The 14,840-nt window shown below is 38.5% G+C and overlaps 1 protein-coding gene across 4 annotated transcripts in view; it reads left to right on the top strand.

Moving 5' to 3' along the window:
* FARP1 (FERM, ARH/RhoGEF and pleckstrin domain protein 1) overlaps nucleotides 1-14,840 on the top strand; it is a 243,091-nt gene that overhangs the window by 199,501 nt on the left and 28,750 nt on the right. For 2 of the 4 annotated variants that reach the window (XM_060769525.2, XM_060769523.2), the window contains exons 14-16: nucleotides 1,021-1,211; nucleotides 4,461-4,550; nucleotides 7,039-7,172. In XM_060769525.2, coding sequence (XP_060625508.2) covers nucleotides 1,021-1,211; nucleotides 4,461-4,550; nucleotides 7,039-7,172 — 415 coding nt within the window. The remainder of the gene's footprint in view (nucleotides 1-1,020; nucleotides 1,212-4,460; nucleotides 4,551-7,038; nucleotides 7,173-14,840) is intronic. The other 2 variants (XM_060769526.2, XM_060769524.2) reach the window with 1 other exon arrangement.

The following is a 14,840-nucleotide window of genomic DNA, read 5'->3' as shown; positions in this document are numbered from 1 at the left end:
TTAAAATAACCCCTTTTCTGTAAATATAATGCTAGCATTTCCACTTCAAACAGTCAGAAGAGCATGGAGTAACTTGACAAGGTATACCACACTTACTTCTGTTGTATGTAGCAAGAGGGCTGGAGTAGTTCCTTCCCTTTGTTTTAGATGTGAGTTTGACATAGCAAATCTCTCCCCTCCACCATTCCCATGCCTAGACTCTGTTCTTTTTACTGCCTCTTCTTTAGCATCCTGCAAAGTAATCTTAAAAAGCTGTATTTCTAGAGTTTGTAGGAGGGTGAAAAGGCTCCAGTAACTATAGGGTAACGCTTTTTGCCATTGCTGGTTTCATAAACCTATAATGCTTACTTGTTGGGCAAAAGGAAATAGAAGGTCACCTCCTTTTGCCTGTATACATGCTTCTCAATATTCTATCATTGACAAAATTAACAGCTTTGACAGCCATCCTTTTCAGAGAACCCTTCTCCCTCCCACACAACTTTGTGCAGGATAAACGAATGCTTCTTCTCTGCCTTTTGAACAATGCTTAGATAGTAATTGCATAAAATTAGATTTCCTGCTTTATCTGCATTTGGGATTCTCCCTTTATTCTTTCTAGGGAGAGATCACGAGGCATATCCTGCCAATGCTTAGAAACGTTACTTTTTTGAACTATGTCTGTAAGAAAGTATACATGTAATATTACTACTCATGCAGCTTCCATTTCCTATAGTATTTAATGCTTCTCTGACAATCACATGTTAGAGAGACAGCAGTTGGTGAAACATGCAGACAATTTTTCCCCATTGCCATGCATGGCAGCATGGTTCTTATTCAAGCCAGACCTACATGGGCATAAAAGATTATGCAAATTCATTTTTCAGAGAACTGGCTTGAAAAACAGCTTAGCCTATTTAAATGGTAATTGATCCAAAGACCATGATAGAACCATGTTGATTTGAAAAGGCTGTGAATCTCAGGATATAACTTTCATTTATAATACAAGTAATATTTCTTCATTTCATTGTGTTATTCCTTCAGCAGGCTCTCTTGCTGGTAGCCCTCACCTTTCAGAGCTGTCAATCAATTCCCAAAGCGGACCAGCCATGGCAAATACGACTTTGTCTCCTAATCTGAGTCCTGATAACAGGCAGGCTTCTCCGCTAGTCAGCCCTCTGCTAAATGACCAGACATGTGTTCGGACCGATGACGAAGAGGAAGTCAGGAAAAAGGTACTGACTGGTTACAATACTTGCTGTACATAGAGTATCTAGAATATCAACCCCAGCAATTATTTCTTCTTTTGCCAAGCTCTGACCAATCTCAATTTCTTACAGGCAGTCCCCAAGTTACAAACATCCAGCTTATAAATGACTCATAGTTAAGAATGGGGGTGAGACAAGTGAGAGAAATCTACCCCCAGGAAGGGAAATTCACTCCGGAAAGAGTTATTATGGGGAAAAGCTTTATTGCCTATCCTTGTTTCCATAACAATCCCATTTTTTCCAAATCCAGTTATCACAGGGACAGAAAAGGAGGTGAAATCTTCTGAACGAAGGTGAAATCTTCTGAATTTGTATGTAAGTTGGAACAGGTACTTGTTAAAATGTAACTCCAACCAGATAGATAGATAGATAGATAGATAGATAGATAGATGGATGGAGTTACACTTTAACAAGTACCTGTTCCAACTTACATACAAATTCAACTTAAGAACAAACTTACAGAACCCATCAGGTTCATAACTTGGGACTGCTTCTACATAGAACATATCCATTGTAGACTTTCATCTACTTTGCTCAAATAGTAACTTCTCTTGGTTCTTTGAGTCTTTGAATTGGGCTGCTAGAGCTGGGCCTTTGATCTGATGAATATTACCATTGATGTAACGGCATTTTCTTTACATTGGGAGTGAGAGTCTTTTTTCTGTAGAGAATTGTATTTTCAATTAAATCAGAAGCAATTTCTATTTAAGTTACATATCAGTATGTGTGGAGTTTATTTTACACAACTTCCTAATACAGAATTCTGCATAATCTATGGCATATATACACATTCATATACCAGTTTTATATCTACAAATGGCATCACAACGTTCCAAAAAGAGTAACATGTAAAAAAGCAATTCTTAAGATATCTGATTCCCCTACTTTTGGTGCACCAAGCACCAGTACCATTTGCGTGGCTATGACTGTTTCTTTTCTGGAAACTCTAGTGATCCTCTGCTGATAACTTGTGGACTGGCAGCAATCCATGGATCACCAGTTGAGTAGCACTGGCCTAAAGAATAATGACTCCAATTGCATGTTCATCTAGCAAAAGTGAATCAGAAGAGTTCGTTTTATCATTCCATCCAAATGAAATCCAGCTCAGTCCCTAGATGAGTCCGAAGCCAACAGTGGATAGGCCATAATAAAAATTGTTTGGATCACCTGCTTTTCTGTCTCTTTCTGCCATTCTCTTTTGTTTCTATTATTTCGCTGTCCCCTACCCACAAGGAAAGCTGATTATGTTTGGCAAAAATTGAAAGTAAAAGTAACTTCCAGCTTTCATTTCTACTTTTGTTTTGCTTCCATTTGTTGGGTTTGGGGAGGCAGTATTAATGCAAAGCAATGCTCCTGTGTGCCTTTCAGATGAGCCAGATTATCAATTGAGAGCTTTCTAACCACCACCATCCCCAGAAGAAAGATCAAGGAGCTTGGAAGAGGGTTTGGGAAATTGGCCAGGAAGTTGAATCATCCCAACTTCTGATCTACTCCTTTGATTTTTCAAATGGAATACATAGCAGAATCCAAATCCTGCTAGGTGACCTTTCCATACCAGCCAGCTGGCTTTAGTTCTTTGCAGATGCCAGATGATGACATGCGTGTGCCTTACAGAGCTCTTGTGAAAACCACAAAGCAAAGAAAACCCTTGGGTTTGCTTGCTGGGGAGTAGAGATAATTGAATTAACTGAGACTTATATGTGAATGAAACATGCCTAGAATTTCATAAATAGAGGCAATAGATAGGTGTGTGGGGTAAGAAAGCTAAATGCTGTTGTTTCTTTCTTTCATTGAATGTCTCCATTAGTGAATGGTAAGGCTTTCCTTTGCTCTTTATAAATCATAAAATTAATTGGATTTCTAAGAATCTGAGACTTTGGTTGCTTGATATTGGTCTCTATCTTCTCCATGTACCTTTTTTGCTTCTTTTCCATATTTTACAAATAAGGATGAAACAATACAGAAGACATGCACAGTTTTGTTAGGTTGAGGTACACTGGTGTCTTAAAGTGCCAGGGGACAATAGCAGAAGTAGAAGTGGATTGAAATCTACTTTTGGTTTTGAAAACTTTATTTTGGATTATTTTTTTGCATCTAAAACAAATAATATTATTATTAATAAATTAAATATTAATAAAACAAACCTGAGAAGTATTCAGTATGTAATTCTGGAGCAGGCAAATGCAGCAGATATGTCCCTTAAATGCATGAAAATTTGTAAAAATACATTCAAAGAAGCTGACCTGTGAAGATTTTGCTCAGGTTTTTTTCATTGGTAGTGAAGGCTAAGGAACTTGGAAAAACAAACTATAAGAGCTACACAATGAACTAGGGGAAAACTACACTTGACCCACAGGAACCAGTTTTATACTCCAGTTGTAAATCTGCTTGCAGCAATGTTCCCATTGCCCATAGGACTACATTTCTAGGGGCAGGCTAGAGTTGGCTTTGATTCAGCTGGATTCCTCAGATTGGGACTTTAGCTGTAAAAAACCCCCCCAAAAACAAAACAAAAAACCAAACAAACCCAAAATCCAGAAATCTCTCCCATGTTAAGTCTAACAGAGACATACCCTATCTGTCCCAGACAGTGTAAACCAACAGAACCTTCTCAGCATTCTTTGTTACTCTTTTAGGATTGCAGTGTAACTTTAGATATTTCAGAGGTGGGGAAATAAAAGTACTGCTAATGGATCATACTATACAAAGTTTTGTTTACCTGCAAAGCATGAAGGCATGAAAAAATAGACTCATTTGAAAATATTTGGTGGTGCTTTCTTTGCACATGTAAGTACACATCGATTCATTGACCACAAACATCAAAAGCTAGATTTTGGAAGAATTCATTCATTTTTTACTTTGAAAGTAGTAAGCAATCTCTAATTTCAAAAGGTGTTTTTCTCTAAGTAGTGATCTTTTTTCCTTTTCGGGTTGTTGTTGTTGGTTTTTGTTTTTGGGGTTGTTGTTTTTTTTTGGTATGGGGTGCTTACATTTTAGCATTTTATAATTGTAGATTGAAATTCTCTTTTGTAAAAAAAAAAATTGGCAAGTTTCTTCTTTCTTGTCTTGAATTTGGGAATAATCAATTCCTGCTTCTTCAGCAAAATTCTCTAATTTGCAGTGGGCTTACTGTTTTCATGTCATGTTTTCTGTTCAAGAGCTTGGCTTTGAGTGAAAATAAAAACTGACCCCCCTCCCCTTTCTTACTATTTCCAGAGGTTTCCAACAGACAAAGCATACTTTATTGCTAAAGAGGTTTCTACTACAGAACGGACTTACTTGAAAGACCTTGAGGTCATCACATCGGTATGTTTGCTTTTGCATTGCACACAAAGCAATCCTTATTCTTGCAGTCCACATGTCTTCCAGGAATCATAGCTACTATAGCTAGTAACAGCTTGTGGTAAGATAACAATTTTGGTTAATTAGAAGAAAGAGAAAAGAGTGTCCCTTTGTAGTTTTAAAGTAACTGTGTGCTGATAACCTACTTTAAATTATGTTTGTTTTCTCCTCACTTACTTTGTTATATGTATGTATATATGTATTAATTGTAAATCTGTATTAACTCCCAGCTCACATGGGCTCTTGAGGCAATAAAATAAAATAAAATAGAAAATAATATTTTAAAACCACCTTAAAATACTCATTAAAAGATGGAAACTCCATTGTTAAAACAATTGAAATAATAATTTTAATCATTAAAATACAACATGGAACAATATTATTTTCCTGCTTCCCAGAAGTTTAAAACAGATGGAGCCCACATAACTTCCTTACATGTACCCACCAACCTAACTTCATGTGGTATTAAAGGCCTCTTCTGAAAATCTAAGTTTTTTGGCAGGATCATAAGGGAAGAGTGTTCCTTTGTCATTTTAGCTCCAGTTGTTTAGGTTATTATAGGTTGCCTTATCATCTTGTCTTGAAGTGGGAAGCAAATGGGAAGCCATTCTAGTTCTTGCAGAACTGATGTTATATAGTTTCTAAAACTGCAGTCCTGGCTGCAGCATTTTGGATTCTCTTTGGCTTCTGAATACTTTTCAAGGGCAGCCCTATGCAGTGCACATTACAATAGGCTAATTAAAAGTAGCTGAGACATGAACCACTGTGGTCAGATCTATTTTCTCCACAAAAGGGCACATCTGGCACACTAGTCAGAAATTGGCAAAGGCATTTGTGTTCACTGCCATAACCTGATTTTCCAGAAGTAGTGCAAGGTCCAGGAGCACAACCAAGCTATGGACCTATCTTTCAGAAGAAAAGCAACCCCATCCAAAACAGGCTGTGATCCCAATCCTAGGTTGGGTTTCCTACTGACCAGCAACACTTCTGTCTTCTCTGCATTAAGCCTCTGTCTCTTCACCTGCATCCATTCCTTTACTACATCCCATCAACGATTTAGTGCTACCACAGTCTACTTGGCATTGATTGTAAAGCAAAGAGAGAAAGCTGGATATCATCAGTATACTGATGGCATTCAACTCCAATACTCCCTCAGCTTCATGTAGATGTTAATAAGCATAGAGAACAGTCATTGACTCCCATGGAGCCTTTGATTTTAATTATGGGCAATCTTTGCAAACCTCCTCACAGTTCTCCAACTGCATATTATTTATCTTATCCAGTCAAACATTGTTTCACTTATTGCCCACTCTCCTTTCAATAACATTTTGCCCGTTTTGGGCAGTAACAATGGGAATCTGAAAAACATCCACTTAAACAATGGCAACTGATTTGATAGTAATATCCCAAAAACAGAGATACAAAAGGTAGTGGAAAGGTTTCCGGTAATGAAGTACTCACAACATATAAATGCATGTGTATGCATCTGTTTTCAGCAATATTCGTCTATTATTATTTTTAGAAATGAAGTAGGAGTGTGGAAAATTTGTTACTGCAAACCTAAAAAGCCCTGAAAGCAAATCAACTCACTTGAATTACTCCTGAGATTAGTGGGCTGGGTCCTATAATTTAAATTTTGTGATTGCTTAATCATGAAGAACTTTGAAAAATTGTGAGGGCAAAAATTCGGAAGGGTAAAAAAACCCAACTTTTTTGACAGAAAAAGTTAAAAACTACATAAAACTCCAACTCCCATGATTCCATAATATTGGGCCATGGCAGTTAAAGTGGTGTCAAACCGCATTAATGCTACAGTGTATGTTCACTCTTAGGGTCCTTCCACAAAGGCAATTAACCTGGATCAGAATGTAAATTATAAAGATCCAGTTCATTACAGAATGCCTACACAGGTGCCACACAAATTTGCTGCAAAGTGTAAAAGAGTCCACACAGAGCCATCGGATCTCTATAAGGATTTCTGGTGAGTTTTTTTTTCTGGCTGGAATTGCTTTGAAGCTCACGTTGGGAGAGGATATTTTCTGGACACCCCAACTTTGAGCCAGCTTCCAGCCAGATTATAGTGTCTGCCTGTGTAGATGGGCCCTAAGTAATAATCTCTCCAGCCAGAGAGTGTCATGGTTTTATATTTGCTAAAGCCAGAGCATCTGTCACAGACAGAGAAGATATACAAATGGATATGCTTGATAGATTCCAAATCTAAATTAGGATATTTTAAAGGTAAGCTAGTCTACTGTATTCATAAGGCAAAGATGCTGTGTCAATTTTTTCCAGTATGTAGACCATCTGTTGCCATTGATCTCAACAAATTTATGCTAATCTCTAGTTAAGGAGCAGCATCGCGTAGGACTCATAGGGCCTGGAGATGTGTGCTAATCAACAGGCTTGGTTTGTCTTCAGTCGCTTGCCTTACTACCCTGTTTCATCTTTATAGTGGTTCCAGAGCACAGTAAGCAAAGATGACTGCATGCCAGAAGCACTGAAGAATCTCATCTTTTCCAACTTTGAACCTTTGCACAAGTTTCACACCAGCTTTCTAAAGGAAGTAGAGCAACGCCTTGCCCAATGGTAAGAATACCAACAGTCCTTTTATTAAAATAACTTTTATATGTCAAACATTTTACATTTGGTTCTTTGATCTTTCACCCACATTGAATTGACTACTGATTCCATTTGAAGATATCCTAGGATGCAGTGCAACACAATGCAAAGTAACCTTCAGAAAAATTGTGGAAGAATCTGATCAGCTACGCTGCTAATTTTTGCTTTTTAACCTCTTTAACCTTGAAATAAAATCAGTCTTTCTTGCAAAGTGGGCCATCTCCCTTCCTGCTGGCTTGGACACCTTCCTTCAAACCTATTTTCTATGGAAGGATCCTCTGTGCTCTGTTTATAACAAACCATTCTGTTTACAGCACAAAAGGTGTTAGTGCCTATCCTACTTCTGTCAGCTTGGAATTTTTTTTGTCGTATCAGGAGCGACCTGAGAAACTGCAAGTTGCTTCTGGAATGTAAAAATACCTGAAATTTTACTTGTAGCCCCTGGTTATCTAGCAACTTGGATGGAGGAATCATCTGCTATGTGAGATATACATTGCTTTATTACAAGTTGCCTGAAATAACATTTTTTTCAAAGTTATCCAAGCATTCATATATGAATGATTTGTGGAACTTTGGGGAAATTGTTATATGAAGCAATTGTAATAAAGCAATGAGACCTGAGAAGTGCTAACTGATATAAATCTTTGGGTGTGGGTGTGAAAGGGTCATCAGAGGCAACTATTTTAGTTTCTCCTGGGAAAAAGGAAAGTAAAGAGCTGCTCTAAACAGCAACTTTAATGATAATTATCTACTTTGGGAGCTTGAGACTATAACTAATTATTGTCCCAGAGGCTGCATTAAGGTTGCTTTGCCCCATGTTATTCCAAATTAGCTTCATGTGGCATTCAACAGAGGCCCCTTCTACACTGACATATAATCCAGATTATCAAAGTGGATAATCCACATTATCTGCTTTGAACTTCATTATATGAGCCTATACTGCCATATAATCCAGTTCAAAGCAGATAATCTGGATGTTATATGGCGGTGTAGAAGGAGCCAGAGCTGATCCATGGTCCATTAAATGGTCAAAGTAGATGTGCCCATGAAAGATGTACCCAATCTTCTGTCTACATTGCTATTTAAGATACTGTTCATGTCCTAGGGATTCTCTAAACTAAAATCCAAGAAAATCAATTTCCTGTGTTAGTCCAGTGAATCTAGAATCTCAAGTTGGATCTACACTACCATATAATCCAACATCTGATCCCAGATTATCTGCTTTGAACTATTATATGAGTCTACATTGCCAGATAATACACTTCAAAGCAGATACTCTGGAAGCAGAAACTTACTATAGGGTAGTGCCTTAGGCTATGGAAGTGTTAATGCCATCTGAATAAGGCCTTCAAATATAATTGTTGTTGTTCAAAATTATATGGACACAAAAGCAAATCTATCCCAGAGATCAGAACCTTCGTTTCTCACTCAAAGAGCTATGCCATACTGACTTTTTCAGGATGTAATACAGTTAACAAAACAATGTGTGAAGTTCTCATAGGATGTCAAAATATATTTTATTTTTGCATTGTGGAACAAGTCAGATCTGTTTACTTTTTCTGTCTGAAGATATATTTTCCTTCTACCTTGCTGATCTCTGAACTTTGCTGCCAGCTTTGCTTCTAAGTTTCCTAAGCAACATAAATGCTTTCTGGAAATGAAGGTCATGGCTGCCTGTTGATCTTTTGCTATTTACTTCTGTATGTTATAGAAAATGTTGTTATATCAGAGGGAAGTACTTTCAGCTTCACTTAGACATGCCCTTTGCAGATCAGCCTGCTCTTTCCAAAGAATGTTTCTCAAAATTACACCGTGTTCCAAAAATAAGATAGTTTGCAATAAAATGGCAGGTAAGATTATTATTTTTATTTCAGCAAATAATTATTCAGCCTACTTTTCTTAAAAAAATTGTTCCACAGAAAAAGTTAGTATGATGTCGAAAGATGACACCATGCCTTCTTTTTCCCTTATCACGATAAGGCTGCCGTATTCGCTAGGAATGGCTCCATATATGTTGCTTCCCTATATATCCATTTCCTGGCAAAATTTGCAATTTTCAGGAATGCCAGAACTTCAGAAAGTTACATTTATAGACTGTTCATACTATCTTGGAAATTCTGGGTTGTTTTAGCCCAAAAAAAGTAACTTTCACAAGTTGGGAACTCATGAACCTAAGCAGATACTGTTTTATATGTAGATAACTCTGATCTGTGGAAGGACAGAAAGCGCAATTGCTGTTTTTGCATTAAAGTTCTGTTTCTTATTTGCAAAGAGCTCACAACACCATTGTCTCTGTCTTCTATCCTACTATTGTTTAGGGGTTTCCCGTTAAGGATGCCAGGGACTGAATTTGGGATCATACACATTCAGAACATAACCTTTACACCTTAGTTGCAGACTCCTGTTCCAAGATGGTCCCTGCAATTTTGCAGTTGTTAGTATTCTCCTTGGGCAACTAATTGAACCACGTGGACTTTGTTAAGCCTCTAAATGAGTGGTTCCCAACCTGTGAGTGACTGGTGTCACAAAACTCTCTTATAGTGCTGAGGCTTATTAAATAGGGTTTTCTGTGGGCGAGCAGATGGTGACTACTGGATGGCATATGTTCTGTACCAGAAGCTAGAGCTGATGTGGTCTATCCAATGCAGTTTTCTGAATCAGCAACCCAAATAACCAAACCAAATCTAAAGTCGACCAAAAAGTCAACCTTTTGGTACTAATGTTGGAGAGTGGTCTCTGGTCAAAGTGGTCCCTGGTCAAAGTGGTCCCTGGTCAAGTGGTTCCTAGTCACAAAAAGGTTGAGAACCACTGCTCTAAATCAACAACAATAACAATAATACTAACAACAACATACAATAGCACAACAGACATTATCCTTTATAATGTATTGTTATTATACAATATCTTTATAAAATGGATACACAGCTGATTTGAAGGAAGCACAAATGGAGAGCAGTTAGATCTCTCAGAAAATCTTTATTTTAAACTGCATAATATTAAACAGAGCTTGAATAAACAATTAGGAGAAGAGAGAAATCCAGCAGGAGTTGTTTAAAAAAAAGCATTCTGTTATGTCCCAAACCTCATATGTGCACTTTGAATCTGCTTATATTTATATTAAGATATTTGCATGTGCGCATATACTGTTCAGTACATAATAGATTTTTTTTTTAAATCTTCCACTGGATGTCTCATAATTTATTTTTCACACCCTTTCAGATTTTCATCTATGGCAGATAACACTATTCCTGGGTATATTATAGCCAATACTATTACAACACCATTTTCACTGTTGATGTGCTAAAGTGATTATCACAGGGAGACAAAAGCATTTTCAATAGCATCCACTGGGTACATGGCCTTTTTGATTCGGATCACTTACAGGGTTATGGGAGTCAGTTATGATAATCCTGGCTAAGGTGCAATAGCTTATATTAGCTTAGCTCTGAAGATAAATTACCTGAAGAAAGGGAAGGCAATTGCACTTGTCCTGCCTCTACCTGTGCTCCCTGGCCCCTGTCGTGCGAGTCCCCAAGTGACTTTGGATGGTGGAGAGGGAATCCTTCTGAGTATTGCATATGATAGGTTGATATTATGGGATGGGGTTTGAGGAGAAGGGAGATACCTCCAATTCCAGGCTTGAACTTTCAGATTAGTTAAGGTAAGGAAGTTGAGGGGATGTTTCTGGTCTCCTCCCCTCCCCCCATCCTTGTTCCCTATTTTACATCGTTAAGAATATAATATGGGCCCCTATATTCAAGGGAAGTACCTTCTAAGGTGTTGCCCCTCCCCAGATACCTGAAAATGTAGATAATAGCAAACCCTGTATTTTTAACTATACTTGGGCTGGAGTCATACAATAGAAACACACTGGAAGAATTATGGAGGCCCATAAGTATTTTAAAGAGTAAATTTGGTGCATGAGTAAGTGAAACATATCAAACTCATAGATAAGGAGGAAATGCTTTATTTGCATATTTGTACATAATGAGATATCTTGAAGATGGGATTCAAGTCTACACATGAAATTCATGTGTTTCACATATACCTTTTATATACAGTGAATGTTTTTTATAAACAATATTTTTATTAATTTTGCTTATGGAACAAAGTTTATGTACACAAAACTGTCAGAAAACAAAGGGATCACTATCTCAACCAGGTGGAATATTTGAATATTTGAAGTATTTTTTGTAATTTCTGTATTGCTCTTTTCCTAATAGCTCAAAGTGCTTCACAATCCCTCAGTGGTATTTTTTAAAGATTCTTTAAAATGGATGTAAAAAACAGTTTGAAGCCCTTAAAGGATTTGATACTGAGTACTAATTGGACCGAAGACCGCCTAGGTATTGTATGCAAGCTACCCTTAAGCTCCTTAGAAGAAGTTCAGAAGAAATAGCATAAAAAGTAGTATTTGTAGACTATTGGTATTCCTATACATGCTAAATAATAAATTTTACATTTTCATTTTGTCACAAGAACAAATTATATTGAAGGATTATTTTGAAAGCTCCTTTAAAAAGAAGTGTTGGAGATTGAGGAAGGCAATTAGAAGATGGTAGCTGATTTTTTTTAAAAAATACTAACTTTTATAGTCTTTGAACACATCTGCCTTGACAGACCTCTTCCTGTATTTGGAAACTAGTTTTCTTGTAAAGATTGTTGTTGTTCATTCGTTCAGTCGTCTCCGACTCTTCGTGACCTCATGGACCAGCCCACGCCAAAGCTCCCTGTCGGCCGTTACCACCCCCAGCTCCCTCAAGGTCAGTCCAGTCACTTCAAGGATGCCATCCATCCATCTTGCCCTTGGTCGGCCCCTCTTCCTTTTGCCTTCCACTTTCCCCAGCATAATTGTCTTCTCTAGGCTTTCCTGTCTCCTCATGATGTGGCCAAAGTACTTCAACTTTGTCTCTAGTATCTTTCCCTCCAGTGAGCAGTCGGGCTTTATTTCCTGGAGGATGGACTGGTTGGATCTTCTCGCAGTCCAAGGCACTCTCAGAACTTTCCTCCAACACCACAGTTCAAAAGCATCGATCTTCCTTCGCTCAGCCTTCCCTAAGGTCCAGCTCTCACATCCGTAGGTTACTACAGGGAATACCATGGCTTTGACTAGGCGGATCTTTGTTGCCAGTCTGATGTCTCTACTCTTAACTATTTTATCGAGACTGGACATTGCTCTCCTCCCAAGAAGTAAGCGTCTTCTGATTTCCTGGCTACAGTCTGCATCTGCAGTAATCTTTGCACCTAGAAATACAAAGTCTGTCACGGCCTCCACGGTTTCTCCCTCTATTTTCCAGTTGTCAATCATTCTTGTTGCCATAATCTTGGTTTTTTTGATGTTTAGCTGCAACCCGGCTTTTGCGCTTTCTTCTTTCACCTTGATTAGAAGGCTCCTCAGCTCCTCCTCACTTTCGGCCATCAGAGTGGTGTCATCTGCATATCTGAGGTTGTTAATGTTTCTTCCAGCAATTTTCACCCCAGCTTTGCATTCATCCAGCCCCGCACATCGCATGATGTGTTCTGCATACAAGTTAAAAAGGTTGGGTGAGAGTATGCAGCCTTGCCGTACACCTTTCCCAATCTTGAACCAGTCTGTTGTTCCGTGGTCAGTTCTGACTGTTGCTACTTGGTTCTTGTACAGATTCCTCAGGAGAGAGACAAGGTGGCTTGGAATGCCCATCCCACTAAGAACTTGCCACAATTTATTATGATCCACACAGTCAAAGGCTTTAGAATAGTCAATGAAGCAGAAGAAGATGTTTTTCTGAAACTCCCTGCCTTTCTCCATTATCCAGCGGATATTGGCAATCTGGTCTCTCGTTCCTCTGCCTTTTCTAAACCCAGCTTGAACATCTGGCAACTCTCGCTCCATGTATTGCTGGAGTCTTCCTTGCAGGATCTTGAGCATTACCTTACTGGCATGAGAAATAAGGGCCACTGTACGGAAGTTTGAGCAGTCTTTCGCATTTCCCTTTTTTGGTATGGGGATATAAGTTGATTTTTTCCAGTCTGATGGCCATTCTTGTGTTTTCCATATTTGCTGGCAAATGGCATGCATCACCTTGACAGCATCATCTTTTAAGATTTTAAACAGTTCAGCTGGGATCCCGTCGTCTCCTGCTGCCTTGTTGTTAGCAATGCTTCTTAAGGCCCATTCCACCTCACTCCTCAGGATGTCTGGTTCTAATTCATTCACCACACCGTCATAACTATCCTCGATATTATTATCCTTCCTATACAGATCTTCTGTATAGTCTCGCCACCTTCTCTTGATCTCTTCAGCTTCTGTTAGGTCCCTGCCATCTTTGTTTCTTATCATACCAATTTTTGCCTGAAATTTACCTCCAATGTTTCTAATTTTCTGGAAGAGGTCTCTTGTCCTTCCTATTCTGTTGTCTTCTTCCACTTCCATGCATTGCTTATTTAAAAATAGTTCCTTATCTCTTCTGGCTAACCTCTGGAATTGTGCATTTAACTGAGCATATCTCCCCTTATCCCTGTTTCCTTTTGCTTTCCTCCTTTCTTGGGCTACTTCCAGTGTCTCAGCAGACAACCATTTTGCCTTCTTGGTTTTCTTTTTCTTTGGAACATACTTTGTTGCCGTCTCCTGAACAATGTCGCGGACTTCTGGAGACCACAGATACCACAGATGTATTACAGATGTAAAGATACCACAGATGTATTACGATTTCCTATCAAATGCAGAGACAAGTGGTGATCAGATGTTTGGCCTTACTGAGATTGAGTTTTATTATTGCCATGACAAAAGCAATATTTGGAACCAAAATAAATTATTGCTGATTGTTAAAAAAAGAAATTTCATGGTATAGTCATTTAATATCATGGTCTGTAATCCTTGGTTTTGTGGAGTGCAAACGTTTTCTTTTCCTGAGTTGATGTCTAAATGTTCTGTAAGGGAAGGGTCATTTTGGCTATTGAGATGTAGGCACTTTTTAAAGTAATTGGCTCATTTAACATAACTTTTTGTATGCAACCCAGCAATCAAGTAAGTTGCAGAGTAGCTTTAACATGAAAATAGTCAGCAGCTACCTGAGCTGCTCCAGGGCAACTCTGATTGCAAGGAGGCCTGGAGAAGATAAAAAGGATGTCAAGGTTTACTATGGTGGGATCTGGGAATCTTTCACCCTCCATATGTGTGACGGCGCGAGTGGCGCCACCTATGTGCAGAACTGTTAGTTGCAAGATTTAAACTGTTGTATTATGCTTAATCCTGTCTTTTTACCCTGCTTATTATAGTTGGCTTGATTGGTTATTTATAGCTGTCAATCAGTGTTGTTTGCACCAGTTGAATTGCTTTTTCAGCTCAATTGTTTGGCTCCACCTCTTCCTAGAGGAGGGGAGTGCTTCCTTTTTTTATTCCACCATCAGATTTTCTACCAGATGGATGTGAGTAAGAGACTTGGCTCTAAAAGCCCCTGATTAAATTACCTCTCAGCACCAGTTCTGAGGTTTTTACCCTTGAGACTTATGCTTCATGTTCAGACCAACCTGAATGACATTGGGAAGTCTCAAGCACCTTTAAACCAGTTCTTTTGGCACCAGAGGAAGACCCTGTGTCTTCAAACATAGGCCATTTGGACTGGGGTTGTGGATTGCTCCAGCATTTACAGCCAT

This window comes from Anolis sagrei, chromosome 3, assembly GCF_037176765.1.
Source record: "Anolis sagrei isolate rAnoSag1 chromosome 3, rAnoSag1.mat, whole genome shotgun sequence".
In the NCBI taxonomy this organism is placed as follows: Eukaryota; Metazoa; Chordata; class Lepidosauria; order Squamata; family Dactyloidae; genus Anolis; species Anolis sagrei.
This window is presented reverse-complemented; position numbering and strand designations above follow the sequence as displayed.